The sequence below is a fragment of the Panulirus ornatus genome, chromosome 55 (assembly GCF_036320965.1).
Source record: "Panulirus ornatus isolate Po-2019 chromosome 55, ASM3632096v1, whole genome shotgun sequence".
NCBI lineage: Eukaryota > Metazoa > Arthropoda > Malacostraca > Decapoda > Palinuridae > Panulirus > Panulirus ornatus.
Genome location: NC_092278.1, coordinates 39,208,079 through 39,221,764, shown reverse-complemented (window position 1 = coordinate 39,221,764; position 13,686 = coordinate 39,208,079). Strand labels below are relative to the sequence as shown.

The 13,686-nt window shown below is 38.6% G+C and overlaps 2 protein-coding genes across 4 annotated transcripts; both read right to left on the bottom strand.

The window, feature by feature from the left end:
* Positions 1-4,357: 4,357 nt before the first annotated feature.
* LOC139765429 (uncharacterized) lies at positions 4,358-5,706 on the bottom strand. Of its 2 annotated transcripts, none has more exons than XM_071692795.1 (2): positions 5,574-5,706; positions 4,358-5,071 (listed from the first exon to the last, which is right to left on the bottom strand). In XM_071692795.1, exons 1-2 carry the CDS (start codon positions 5,583-5,585, stop codon positions 4,577-4,579), a joined length of 507 nt encoding a protein of 168 aa, XP_071548896.1. In that variant the 5' UTR covers positions 5,586-5,706; the 3' UTR covers positions 4,358-4,576. The 2 variants fall into 2 exon arrangements, with proteins under 2 accessions (XP_071548896.1, XP_071548895.1); XM_071692794.1 differs by having other exon boundaries at positions 4,358-5,074; positions 5,574-5,648.
* Positions 5,707-9,909: 4,203 nt separating this feature from the next.
* Positions 9,910-11,243, bottom strand: LOC139765428 (uncharacterized). Of its 2 annotated transcripts, none has more exons than XM_071692792.1 (2): positions 11,126-11,243; positions 9,910-10,626 (listed from the first exon to the last, which is right to left on the bottom strand). In XM_071692792.1, the coding sequence occupies exons 1-2, from the start codon at positions 11,135-11,137 to the stop codon at positions 10,129-10,131; spliced, it is 510 nt and encodes a 169-aa protein (XP_071548893.1). In that variant the 5' UTR covers positions 11,138-11,243; the 3' UTR covers positions 9,910-10,128. The 2 variants fall into 2 exon arrangements, with proteins under 2 accessions (XP_071548893.1, XP_071548894.1); XM_071692793.1 differs by having other exon boundaries at positions 9,910-10,623; positions 11,126-11,201.
* Between the last annotated feature and the right edge of the window lie 2,443 nt (positions 11,244-13,686).

Sequence of the window (13,686 nt, the reverse complement as noted above, 5' to 3'; positions counted from 1 at the left end):
TATTGTGTTGGTTCGGTAGCCTGAATCTTTTATATATATTCTTTTTTCATTTGCGACGTACGTTGTGTCTATTGCCTTGACAACCTGAATTCCTCATGTTTTATATACCAGAGTTTATTATATCTGTTCATAAAAGTTCTAAGTTGATGACTTCTTAGAATATTTAGATGAAGTCTTATATAAAAGATATTCATTTATCTGGTTTTTATTGATAACCTCTTGTATAAATGACTCTCTATTTTAATTTAATAGAGGATATTATGCTCAGAAATTTGGTATGGCAATGGGGAACCATCTTTCACCTTTGTGAAGTAATCTTTCCATGGAACTGTTTGAAATAACCTTTGTGAAGTAATCTTTCCATGGAAGTCTTTGAAATAAATTTACTAAAAGATATCTTACCCTCTAACGCAGTTTTGTTTAGAAATGTAGATGATGTTCTTTGTGTTTGGCCAAGAAATGAAAATTACAAACATTTCTGCCTTAAGAATTTAGTGCTTTCCATTAACTATAATGTAGAAATTGAAAGTAATGGTATTTTACCCTTATTAGATATCATAATCCATAGTGATGGAAACATGTTAAAGTTTAGCATATACATAAAACCTACCAATGTGTGCTCATATATCCATTATTACTCAACTCAATATGATAGATGATCATCATTGATGTTTATGCTCCTTAGGGCAGTACATACATGCATTACAAAGGTTATTGATGATCAGTTTGAGAGGGTAAAGTCTATTGGATCCATGCTAAAGTATCGTACGCCTTTCATTGATAAATCCCTTAAGTTGGCAAAAAAATCATCATATACAGTTATACCTAAACCTCCCCTTGACGCCAGGAACCTTTTACTAGTCCGTTTTAGTAATAATTTGACTTTACTTCTGTTGAATAAACCCTTTAATGGAAATATTGCCTTCAGAAACAACACTGCTATGAAAATATCTTAATCAGGAAATCCCAGAAAGTTCTGTACGATATGTTTATAGAGTACCATGTATAAGTCTTGATAAGTTTTTGGTGAGCAGCCTGTTAAGGATCTTTCTGTTAGACTTAAGCAACATAGATATAGTGTAAGAGCAAGAGAAGAATCAAATCCCTTATTTAATGAATTTAGAAATCATCAACATTGTACTGACTGGATTAATGCCATCTCAATTATTAAATCTAACTCCAGTAACACGAGAAATATCATTGAATCTTCTGTTGTTAGATTCACAAAGAATTGTAATAGTAATATTTATGAAGGTCTATAAAGATTTGATAGTTTTATTGTTGATGAAATTTGGAAAGAGTTCCCTTTCTTGTATACATAATAAATGTTTTCTTTTATGATACTCTTTTTGCCATACTTGAAGGCACCTGACCTCCATTCGGTTCGTCAGTTGTTTACCAAATGGCGTCCTACCTTCGTCTTTTCGTTGTATATCCCCTGATGATGTGATAATTACACGAAAGTGCACATGGAAATTTAGTGTTTCATATCCCGGGGGACAAAAAACAAAGAATATATATATATATATATATACATATATATATATATATATATATATATATATATATATATATATATATATATATATATATATATATATATATGTGTGTGTGTGTGTGTATATATATATATATATATATATATATATATATATATATATATATATGTGTGTGTGTATATATATATATATATAAATATATATATATATATATATATATATATATATATATATATATATAGTACTAAGTACAGAATGGAAAAAGGTGAGAACAATGGAAGTAAGGGGAGTGGGGGAGAAATGGGATGTATTTAGGGAATCAGTGATGGATTGCGCAAAAGATGCTTGTGGCATGAGAAGAGTGGGAGGTGGTTTGATTAGAAAGGGTAGTGAGTGGTGGGATGAAGAAGTAAGATTATTAGTGAAAGAGAAGAGAGAGGCATTTGGACGATTTTTGCAGGGAAAAAATGCAATTGAGTGGGAGATGTATAAAAGAAAGAGACAGGAGGTCAAGAGAAAGGTGCAAGAAATGAAAAAGAGGGCAAAAGAGAGTTGGGGTGAGAGACTATCATTAAATTTTAGGGAGAATAAAAAGATGTTTTGGAAGGAGGTAAATAAAGTGCGTAAGACAAGGGAGCAAATGGGAACTTGTGTGAAGGGCGCAAATGGGGAGGTGATAACAAGTAGTGGTGAGGTGAGAAGTAGATGCAGTGAGTATTTTGTAGGTTTGTTGAATGTGTTTGATGATAGAGTGGCAGATATAGGGTGTTTTGGTTGAGGTGGTGTGCAAAGTGAGAGGGTTAGGGAAAATGATTTGGTAAACAGAGAAGAGGTAGTAAAAGCTTTGCGGAAGATGAAAGCCGGCAAGGCAGCAGGGTTGGATGGTATTGCAGTGGAATTTATTAAAAAAGGTGGTGACTGTATTATTGACTGGTTGGTAAGGTTATTTAATGTATGTATGACTCATGGTGAGGTGCCTGAGGATTGGCGGAATGCGTGCATAGTGCCATTGTAGAAAGGCAAAGGGGATAAGAGTGAGTGCTGAAATTACAGAGGTATAAGTCTGTGGAGTATTCCTGGTAAATTATATGGGAGGGTATTGATTGAGAGGGTGAAGGCATGTACAGAGCATCAGATTGGGGAAGAGCAGTGTGGTTTCAGAAGTGGTAGAGGATGTGTGGATCAGATGTTTGCTTTGAAGAATGTATGTGAGAAATACTTATAAAAGCAAATGGATTTCTATGTAGCATTTATGGATCTGGGGAAGGCATATGATAGAGTTGATAGAGATGCTCTTTGTAAGGTATTAAGAATATATGGTGTGGGAGGCAAGTTGTTAGAAGCAGTGAAAAGTTTTTATGGAGGATGTAAGGCATGTGTACGTGTAGGAAGAGAGGAAAGTGATTGGTTCTCAGTGAATGTAGGTTTGCGGCAGGGGTGTGTGATGTCTCCATGGTTGTTTAGTTTGTTTATGGATGGGGTTGTTAGGGAGGTGAATGCAAGAGTTTTGGAAAGAGGGGCAAGTATGAAGTCTGTTGGGGATGAGAGAGCTTGGGAAATGAGTCAGTTGTTGTTCGCTGATGATACAGCGCTGGTGGCTGATTCATGTGAGAAACTGCAGAAGCTGGTGACTGAGTTTGGTAAAGTGTGTGAAAGAAGAAAATTAAGAGTAAATGTGAATAAGAGCAAGGTTATTAGGTACAGTAGGGTTGAGGGTCAAGTCAATTGGGAGGTAAGTTTGAATGGAGAAAAACTGGAGGAAGTAAAGTGTTTTCGATATCTGGGAGTGGATCTGGCAGCGGATGGAACCATGGAAGCGTAAGTGGATCATAGGGTGGGGTAGGGGGCTAAAATCCTGGGAGCTTTGAAGAATGTGTGGAAGTCGAGAACATTATCTCGGAAAGCAAAAATGGGTATGTTTGAAGGAATAGTGGTTCCAACAATGTTGTATGGTTGCGAGGCGTGGGCTATGGATAGAGTTGTGCGCAGGAGGATGGATGTGTTGGAAATGAGATGTTTGAGGACAATGTGTGGTGTGAGGTGGTTTGATCGAGTAAGTAACGTAAGGGTAAGAGAGATGTGTGGAAATAAAAAGAGCGTGGTTGAGAGAGCAGAAGAGTGTGTTTTGAAATGGTTTGGGCACATGGAGAAAATGAGTGAGGAAAGATTGACCAAGAGGATATATGTGTCGGAGGTGGAGGGAACGAGGAGAAGTGGGAGACCAAATTGGAGGTGGAAAGATGGAGTGAAAAAGATTTTGTATGATCGGGGCCTGAACATGCAGGAGGGTGAAAGGAGGGCAAGGAATAGAGTGAATTGGATCGATGTGGTATACCGGGGTTGACGTGCTGTCAGTGGATTGAATCAGGGCATGTGAAGCGTCTGGGGTAAACCATGGAAAGCTGTGTAGGTATGTATATTTGCGTGTGTGGACGTATGTATATACATGTGTATGGGGGGTTGGTTGGGCCATTTCTTTCGTCTGTTTCCTTGCGCTACCTCGCAAACGCGGGAGATAGCGAAAAAGGAAAAAATATATATATATATATTGGTAGATAGATAGATAGATAGATAGATTGATATATAGATAGAGATATATTTTGTGTATTCATACCAACTAGCTCCTTTTGGGACTAAAAAACTCGTGAACATGGGTTTATATGTTTATTTGTTGACTTATGAACTTGTTTGTATCATTGGTTTTGTCAGGTTACTTTATAGAATGAAGAGGAAAATTTCACATGTGTGTTATATGATTTTTCAGGACCAAGGCTTAAATAAGAAAGTGAAAAATGATTACCACCATATCCATTACAGTATTTACAGAAGCGAGACGAGGGATAGATATATATTGTATGAGAAGTTGTTTTATATTTTATTTGCTTTTCTGGAATAATGTCTTATAACCAGTGACACAAACATGTAAGAGAGAAAAGCTTGCCATGGTTAATGTTCAGCACTAGTTGTCATGGCTGCCATTGTCTTGTCCCCACTTTCAGAGATCCCCAGGCCAATGGTTGACGACCCTTTAAGCCAGGAACCAGACCAGGGTCAGGCTCTGCAGTCGTCCAGTCACGTTAGCCGTAATAGTGTCCAGAAAAACCATAGCTAGGACTGGGATCTGCTTCTGCACTCCTCTTGCGACGGCCGTAAGAACCATAGCTAGGACTGGGATCTGCTTCTGCACTCCTCTTGCGACGGCCGTAAGAACCATAACTAGGACTGGGATCTGCTTCTGCACTCCTCTTGCGACGGCCGTAAGAACCATAGCTAGGACTGGGATCTGCTTCTGCACTCCTCTTGCGACGGCCGTAAGAACCATAGCTAGGACTGGGATCTGCTTCTGCACTCCTCTTGCGACGGCCGTAAGAACCATAGCTAGGACTGGGATCTGCTTCTGCACTCCTCTTGCGACGGCCGTAAGAACCATAGCTAGGACTGGGATCTGCTTCTGCGCTCCTCTTGCCGTAGGTGTAACTTGGTGCAGGGTCGGCTTCAGGGTCAGCTTCTGCCAGTGGTTCAGCGGTGGCGACCACCACGCAGAAGGCTGCCAAAGCAGCAGCAGTAGCCACCTGCTGGGTGTATATAATGGTTTAGTTCGCATATATAAAGAGTTAAGTTGTCGTTGACAATTGTCCATAATATAACTTCCACACGGAAGCCACTGCCCACCCACCTACACCTCAGTTATCCTGCACTCACTCTATAAGAGAAATGCACAATAACATTACCTTTGGGGACCTGTTGTACCTCCTGATGATTTCTTATGTCTACGGTAAGGTAAACTAAGGCACATATAATGAAATGTAATAATAGTTAGGTTATTATTTTTATAAGGAGGAGAAATAATTGAGTTTTTGTCTCTCGCGTTGAGTACGCGCACTGAATGTTACCGAAGTATAATGATGTCTTGAAAATAGTCAGTCGTACACGACAACTTCTGGTCAAGAGCACGTGGAATGTTATCCCATGATATGTCTACATCAAAAGTGTATTGTAGAACTGAAGTTGGTTGTGTCTACCCGTAGCATGATGTGTTGTTTTACAAGACGGGAGGTTAAAAGTTCAACTCACCCAAGTCTTCATGGCGTCGTATTGTCTGTGTGCCGACTGTGGTGAGGTGGTGGCGGCGCTGTCTTTTATACCAGCCAGGGCGGCGACACACCCACCACATTACGATGATCCTTGAAGGACAGCCAGTACTTATTGTGTTGGTTCGGTAGCCTGAATCTTTTATATATATTCTTTTTTCATTTGCGACGTACGTTGTGTCTATTGCCTTGACAACCTGAATTCCTCATGTTTTATATACCAGAGTTTATTATATCTGTTCATAAAAGTTCTAAGTTGATGACTTCTTAGAATATTTAGATGAAGTCTTATATAAAAGATATTCATTTATCTGTTTTTTATTGATAACCTCTTGTATAAATGACTCTCTATTTTAATTTAATAGAGAATATTATGCTCAGAAATTTGGTATGGCAATGGGGAACCATCTTTCACCTTTGTGAAGTAATCTTTCCATGGAACTGTTTGAAATAACCTTTGTGAAGTAATCTTTCCATGGAACTCTTTGAAATAAATTTACTAAAAGATATCTTACCCTCTAACGCAGTTTTGTTTAGGAATGTAGATGATGTTCTTTGTGTTTGGCCAAGAAATGAAAATTACAAACATTTCTGCCTTAAGAATTTAGTGCTTTCCATTAACTATAATGTAGAAATTGAAAATAATGGTATTTTACCCTTATTAGATATCATAATCCATAGTGATGGAAACATGTTAAAGTTTAGCATATACATAAAACCTACCAATGTGTGCTCATATATCCATTATTACTCAACTCAATATGATAGATGATCATCATTGATGTTTATGCTCCTTAGGGCAGTACATACATGCATTACAAAGGTTATTGATGATCAGTTTGAGAGGGTAAAGTCTATTGGATCCATGCTAAAGTATCGTACGCCTTTCATTGATAAATCCCTTAAGTTGGCAAAAAAATCATCATATACAGTTATACCTAAACCTCCCCTTGACGCCAGGAACCTTTTACTAGTCCGTTTTAGTAATACTTTGACTTTACTTCTGTTGAATAAATCTTTAATGGAAATATTGCCTTCAGAAACAACACTGCTATGAAAATATCTTAATCAGGAAATCCCAGAAAGTTCTGCACGATTTGTTTATAGAGTACCATGTATAAGTCTTGATGAGTTTTTGGTGAGCAGCCTGTTAAGGATCTTTCTGTTAGACTTAAGCAACATAGATATAGTGTAAGAGCAAGAGAAGAATCAAATCCCTTATTTAATGAATTTAGAAATCATCAACATTGTACTGACTGGATTAATGCCATCTCAATTATTAAATCTAACTCCAGTAACACGAGAAATAATATTGAATCTTCTGTTGTTAGATTCACAAAGAATTGTAATAGTAATATTTATGAAGGTCTATAAAGATTTGATAGTTTTATTGTTGATGAAATTTGGAAAGAGTTCCCTTTCTTGTATACATAATAAATGTTTTCTTTTATGATACTCTTTTTGCCATACTTGAAGGCACCTGACCTCCATTCGGTTCGTCAGTTGTTTACCAAATGGCGTCCTACCTTCGTCTTTTCGTTGTATATCCCCTGATGATGTGATAATTACACGAAAGTGCACATGGGAATTTAGTGTTTCATATCCCCGGGGACAAAAAACAAAGAATATTTATATATATATATATATATATATATATATATATATATATATATATATATATATATATATATATATATATATATAGTACTGAGTACAGAATGGAAAAAGGTGAGAACAATGGAAGTAAGGGGAGTGGGGGAGGAATGGGATGTATTTAGGGAATCAGTGATGGATTGCGCAAAAGATGCTTGTGGCATGAGAAGAGTGGGAGGTGGTTTGATTAGAAAGGGTAGTGAGTGGTGGGATGAAGAAGTAAGATTATTAGTGAAAGAGAAGAGAGAGGCATTTGGACGATTTTTGCAGGGAAAAAATGCAATTGAGTGGGAGATGTATAAAAGAAAGAGACAGGAGGTCAAGAGAAAGGTGCAAGAGATGAAAAAGAGGGCAAATGAGAGTTGGGGTGAGAGACTATCATTAAATTTTAGGGAGATTAAAAAGATGTTTTGGAAGGAGGTAAATAAAGTGCGTAAGACAAGGGAGCAAATGGGAACTTGTGTGAAGGGCGCAAATGGGGAGGTGATAACAAGTAGTGGTGAGGTGAGAAGGAGATGGAGTGAGTATTTTGAAGGTTTGTTGAATGTGTTTGATGATAGAGTGGCAGATATAGGGTGTTTTGGTTGAGGTGGTGTGCAAAGTGAGAGGGTTAGGGAAAATGATTTGGTAAACAGAGAAGAGGTAGTAAAAGCTTTGCGGAAGATGAAAGCCGGCAAGGCAGCAGGTTTGGATGGTATTGCAGTGGAATTTATTAAAAAAGGTGGTGACTGTATTATTGACTGGTTGGTAAGGTTATTTAATGTATGTATGACTCATGGTGAGGTGCCTGAGGATTGGCGGAATGCGTGCATAGTGCCATTGTAGAAAGGCAAAGGGGATAAGAGTGAGTGCTCAAATTACAGAGGTATAAGTGTGTTGAGTATTCCTGGTAAATTATATGGGAGGGTATTGATTGAGAGGGTGAAGGCATGTACAGAGCATCAGATTGGGGAAGAGCAGTGTGGTTTCAGAAGTGGTAGAGGATGTGTGGATCAGGTGTTTGCTTTGAAGAATGTATGTGAGAAATACTTATAAAAGCAAATGGATTTGTATGTAGCATTTATGGATCTGGAGAAGGCATATGATAGAGTTGATAGAGATGCTCTGTGTAAGGTATTAAGAATATATGGTGTGGGAGGCAAGTTGTTAGAAGCAGTGAAAAGTTTTTATGGAGGATGTAAGGCATGTGTACGTGTAGGAAGAGAGGAAAGTGATTGGTTCTCAGTCAATGTAGGTTTGCGGCAGGGGTGTGTGATGTCTCCATGGTTGTTTAGTTTGTTTATGGATGGGGTTGTTAGGGAGGTGAATGCAAGAGTTTTGGAAAGAGGGGCAAGTATGAAGTCTGTTGGGGATGAGAGAGCTTGGGAAATGAGTCAGTTGTTGTTCGCTGATGATACAGCGCTGGTGGCTGATTCATGTGAGAAACTGCAGAAGCTGGTGACTGAGTTTGGTAAAGTGTGTGAAAGAAGAAAGTTAAGAGTAAATGTGAATAAGAGCAAGGTTATTAGGTACAGTAGGGTTGAGGGTCAAGTCAATTGGGAGGTAAGTTTGAATGGAGAAAAACTGGAGGAAGTAAAGTGTTTTAGATATCTGGGAGTGGATCTGGCAGCGGATGGAACCATGGAAGCGTAAGTGGATCATAGGGTGGGGGAGGGGGCTAAAATCCTGGGAGCCTTGAAGAATGTGTGGAAGTCGAGAACATTATCTCGGAAAGCAAAAATGGGTATGTTTGAAGGAATAGTGGTTCCAACAATGTTGTATGGTTGCGAGGCGTGGGCTATGGATAGAGTTGTGCGCAGGAGGATGGATGTGCTGGAAATGAGATGTTTGAGGACAATGTGTGGTGTGAGGTGGTTTGATCGAGTAAGTAACGTAAGGGTAAGAGAGATGTGTGGAAATAAAAAGAGCGTGGTTGAGAGAGCAGAAGAGTGTGTTTTGAAATGGTTTGGGCACATGGAGAGAATGAGTGAGGAAAGATTGACCAAGAGGATATATGTGTCGGAGGTGGAGGGAACGAGGAGAAGTGGGAGACCAAATTGGAGGTGGAAAGATGGAGTGAAAAAGATTTTGTGTGATCGGGGCCTGAACATGCAGGAGGGTGAAAGGAGGGCAAGGAATAGAGTGAATTGGATCGATGTGGTATACCGGGGTTGACGTGCTGTCAGTGGATTGAATCAGGGCATGTGAAGCGTCTGGGGTAAACCATGGAAAGCTGTGTAGGTATGTATATTTGCGTGTGTGGACGTATGTATATACATGTGTATGGGGGGTTGGTTGGGCCATTTCTTTCGTCTGTTTCCTTGCGCTACCTCGCAAACGCGGGAGATAGCGAAAAAGGAAAAAATATATATATATATTGATAGATAGATAGATAGATAGATAGATTGATATATAGATAGAGATATATTTTGTGTATTCATACCAACTAGCTCCTTTTGGGACTAAAAAACTCGTGAACATGGGTTTATATGTTTATTTGTTGACTTATGAACTTGTTTGTATCATTGGTTTTGTCAGGTTACTTTATAGAATGAAAAGGAAAATTTCACATGTGTGTTATATGATTTTTCAGGACCAAGGCTTAAATAAGAAAGTGAAAAATGATTACCACCATATCCATTACAGTATTTACAGAAGCGAGACGAGGGATAGATATATATTGTATGAGAAGTTGTTTTATATTTTATTTGCTTTTCTGGAATAATGTCTTATAACCAGTGACACAAACATGTAAGAGAGAAAAGCTTGCCATGGTTAATGTTCAGCACTAGTTGTCATGGCTGCCATTGTCTTGTCCCCACTTTCAGAGATCCCCAGGCCAATGGTTGACGACCCTTTAAGCCAGGAACCAGACCAGGGTCAGGCTCTGCAGTCGTCCAGTCACGTTAGCCGTAATAGTGTCCAGAAAAACCATAGCTAGGACTGGGATCTGCTTCTGCACTCCTCTTGCGACGGCCGTAAGAACCATAACTAGGACTGGGATCTGCTTCTGCACTCCTCTTGCGACGGCCGTAAGAACCATAGCTAGGACTGGGATCTGCTTCTGCACTCCTCTTGCGACGGCCGTAAGAACCATAGCTAGGACTGGGATCTGCTTCTGCACTCCTCTTGCGACGGCCGTAAGAACCATAGCTAGGACTGGGATCTGCTTCTGCACTCCTCTTGCGACGGCCGTAAGAACCATAGCTAGGACTGGGATCTGCTTCTGCACTCCTCTTGCGACGGCCGTAAGAACCATAGCTGGGACTGGGATCTGCATCTGCGCTCCTCTTGCCGTAGGTGTAACTTGGTGCAGGGTCGGCTTCAGGGTCAGCTTCTGCCAGTGGTTCAGCGGTGGCGACCACCACGCAGAAGGCTGCCAAAGCAGCAGCAGTAGCCACCTGCTGGGTGTATATAATGGTTTAGTTCGCATATATAAAGAGTTAAGTTGTCGTTGACAATTGTCCATAATATAACTTCCACACGGAAGCCACTGCCCACCCACCTACACCTCAGTTATCCTGCACTCACTCTATAAGAGAAATGCACAATAACATTACCTTTGGGGACCTGTTGTACCTCCTGATGATTTCTTATGGCTACGGTAAGGTAAACTAAGGCACATATAATGAAATGTAATAATAGTTAGGTTATTATTTTTATAAGGAGGGGAAATAATTGAGTTTTTGTCTCTCGCGTTGAGTACGCGCACTGAATGTTACCGAAGTATAATGATGTCTTGAAAATAGTCAGTCGTACACGACAACTTCTGGTCAAGAGCACGTGGAATGTTATCCCATGATATGTCTACATCAAAAGTGTATTGTAGAACTGAAGTTGGTTGTGTCTACCCGTAGCATGATGTGTTGTTTTACAAGACGGGAGGTTAAAAGTTCAACTCACCCAAGTCTTCATGGCGTCGGATTGTCTGTGTGCCGACTGTGGTGAGGTAGTGGCGGCGCTGTCTTTTATACCAGCCAGGGCGGCGACACACCCACCACATTACGATGATCCTTGAAGGACAGCCAGTACTTATTGTGTTGGTTCGGTAGCCTGAATCTTTTATATATATTCTTTTTTCATTTGCGACGTACGTTGTGTCTATTGCCTTGACAACCTGAATTCCTCATGTTTTATATACCAGAGTTTATTATATCTGTTCATAAAAGTTCTAAGTTGATGACTTCTTAGAATATTTAGATGAAGTCTTATATAAAAGATATTCATTTATCTGTTTTTTATTGATAACCTCTTGTATAAATGACTCTCTATTTTAATTTAATAGAGAATATTATGCTCAGAAATTTGGTATGGCAATGGGGAACCATCTTTCACCTTTGTGAAGTAATCTTTCCATGGAACTGTTTGAAATAACCTTTGTGAAGTAATCTTTCCATGGAACTCTTTGAAATAAATTTACTAAAAGATATCTTACCCTCTAACGCAGTTTTGTTTAGAAATGTAGATGATGTTCTTTGTGTTTGGCCAAGAAATGAAAATTACAAACATTTCTGCCTTAAGAATTTAGTGCTTTCCATTAACTATAATGTAGAAATTGAAAGTAATGGTATTTTACCCTTATTAGATATCATAATCCATAGTGATGGAAACATGTTAAAGTTTAGCATATACATAAAACCTACCAATGTGTGCTCATATATCCATTATTACTCAACTCAATATGATAGATGATCATCATTGATGTTTATGCTCCTTAGGGCAGTACATACATGCATTACAAAGGTTATTGATGATCAGTTTGAGAGGGTAAAGTCTATTGGATCCATGCTAAAGTATCGTACGCCTTTCATTGATAAATCCCTTAAGTTGGCAAAAAAATCATCATATACAGTTATACCTAAACCTCCCCTTGACGCCAGGAACCTTTTACTAGTCCGTTTTAGTAATAATTTGACTTTACTTCTGTTGAATAAATCCTTTAATGGAAATATTGCCTTCAGAAACAACACTGCTATGAAAATATCTTAATCAGGAAATCCCAGAAAGTTCTGCACGATATGTTTATAGAGTACCATGTATAAGTCTTGATAAGTTTTTGGTGAGCAGCCTGTTAAGGATCTTTCTGTTAGACTTAAGCAACATAGATATAGTGTAAGAGCAAGAGAAGAATCAAATCCCTTATTTAATGAATTTAGAAATCATAAACATTGTACTGACTGGATTAATGCCATCTCAATTATTAAATCTAACTCCAGTAACACGAGAAATATCATTGAATCTTCTGTTGTTAGATTCACAAAGAATTGTAATAGTAATATTTATGAAGGTCTATAAAGATTTGATAGTTTTATTGTTGATGAAATTTGGAAAGAGTTCCCTTTCTTGTATACATAATAAATGTTTTCTTTTATGATACTCTTTTTGCCATACTTGAAGGCACCTGACCTCCATTCGGTTCGTCAGTTGTTTACCAAATGGCGTCCTACCTTCGTCTTTTCGTTGTATATCCCCTGATGATGTGATAATTACACGAAAGTGCACATGGGAATTTAGTGTTTCATATCCCCGGGGACAAAAAAACAAAGAATATATATATATATATATATATATATATATATATATATATATATATATATATATATATATATATATATATAGTACTGAGTACAGAATGGAAAAAGGTGAGAACAATGGAAGTAAGGGGAGTGGGGGAGAAATGGGATGTATTTAGGGAATCAGTGATGGATTGCGCAAAAGATGCTTGTGGCATGAGAAGAGTGGGAGGTGGTTTGATTAGAAAGGGTAGTGAGTGGTGGGATGAAGAAGTAAGATTATTAGTGAAAGAGAAGAGAGAGGCATTTGGACGATTTTTGCAGGGAAAAAATGCAATTGAGTGGGAGATGTATAAAAGAAAGAGACAGGAGGTCAAGAGAAAGGTGCAAGAGATGAAAAAGAGGGCAAATGAGAGTTGGGGTGAGAGACTATCATTAAATTTTAGGGAGAATAAAAAGATGTTTTGGAAGGAGGTAAATAAAGTGCGTAAGACAAGGGAGCAAATGGGAACTTGTGTGAAGGGCGCAAATGGGGAGGTGATAACAAGTAGTGGTGAGGTTAGAAGGATATGCAGTGAGTATTTTGTAGGTTTGTTGAATGTGTTTGATGATAGAGTGGCAGATATAGGGTGTTTTGGTTGAGGTGGTGTGCAAAGTGAGAGGGTTAGGGAAAATGATTTGGTAAACAGAGAAGAGGTAGTAAAAGCTTTGCGGAAGATGAAAGCCGGCAAGGCAGGAGGTTTGGATGGTATTGCAGTGGAATTTATTAAAAAAGGTGGTGACTGTATTATTGACTGGTTGGTAAGGTTATTTAATGTATGTATGACTCATGGTGAGGTGCCTGAGGATTGGCGGAATGCGTGCATAGTGCCATTGTAGAAAGGCAAAGGGGATAAGAGTGAGTGCTCAAATTACAGAGGTATAAGTCTGTTGAGTATTCCTGGTAAATTA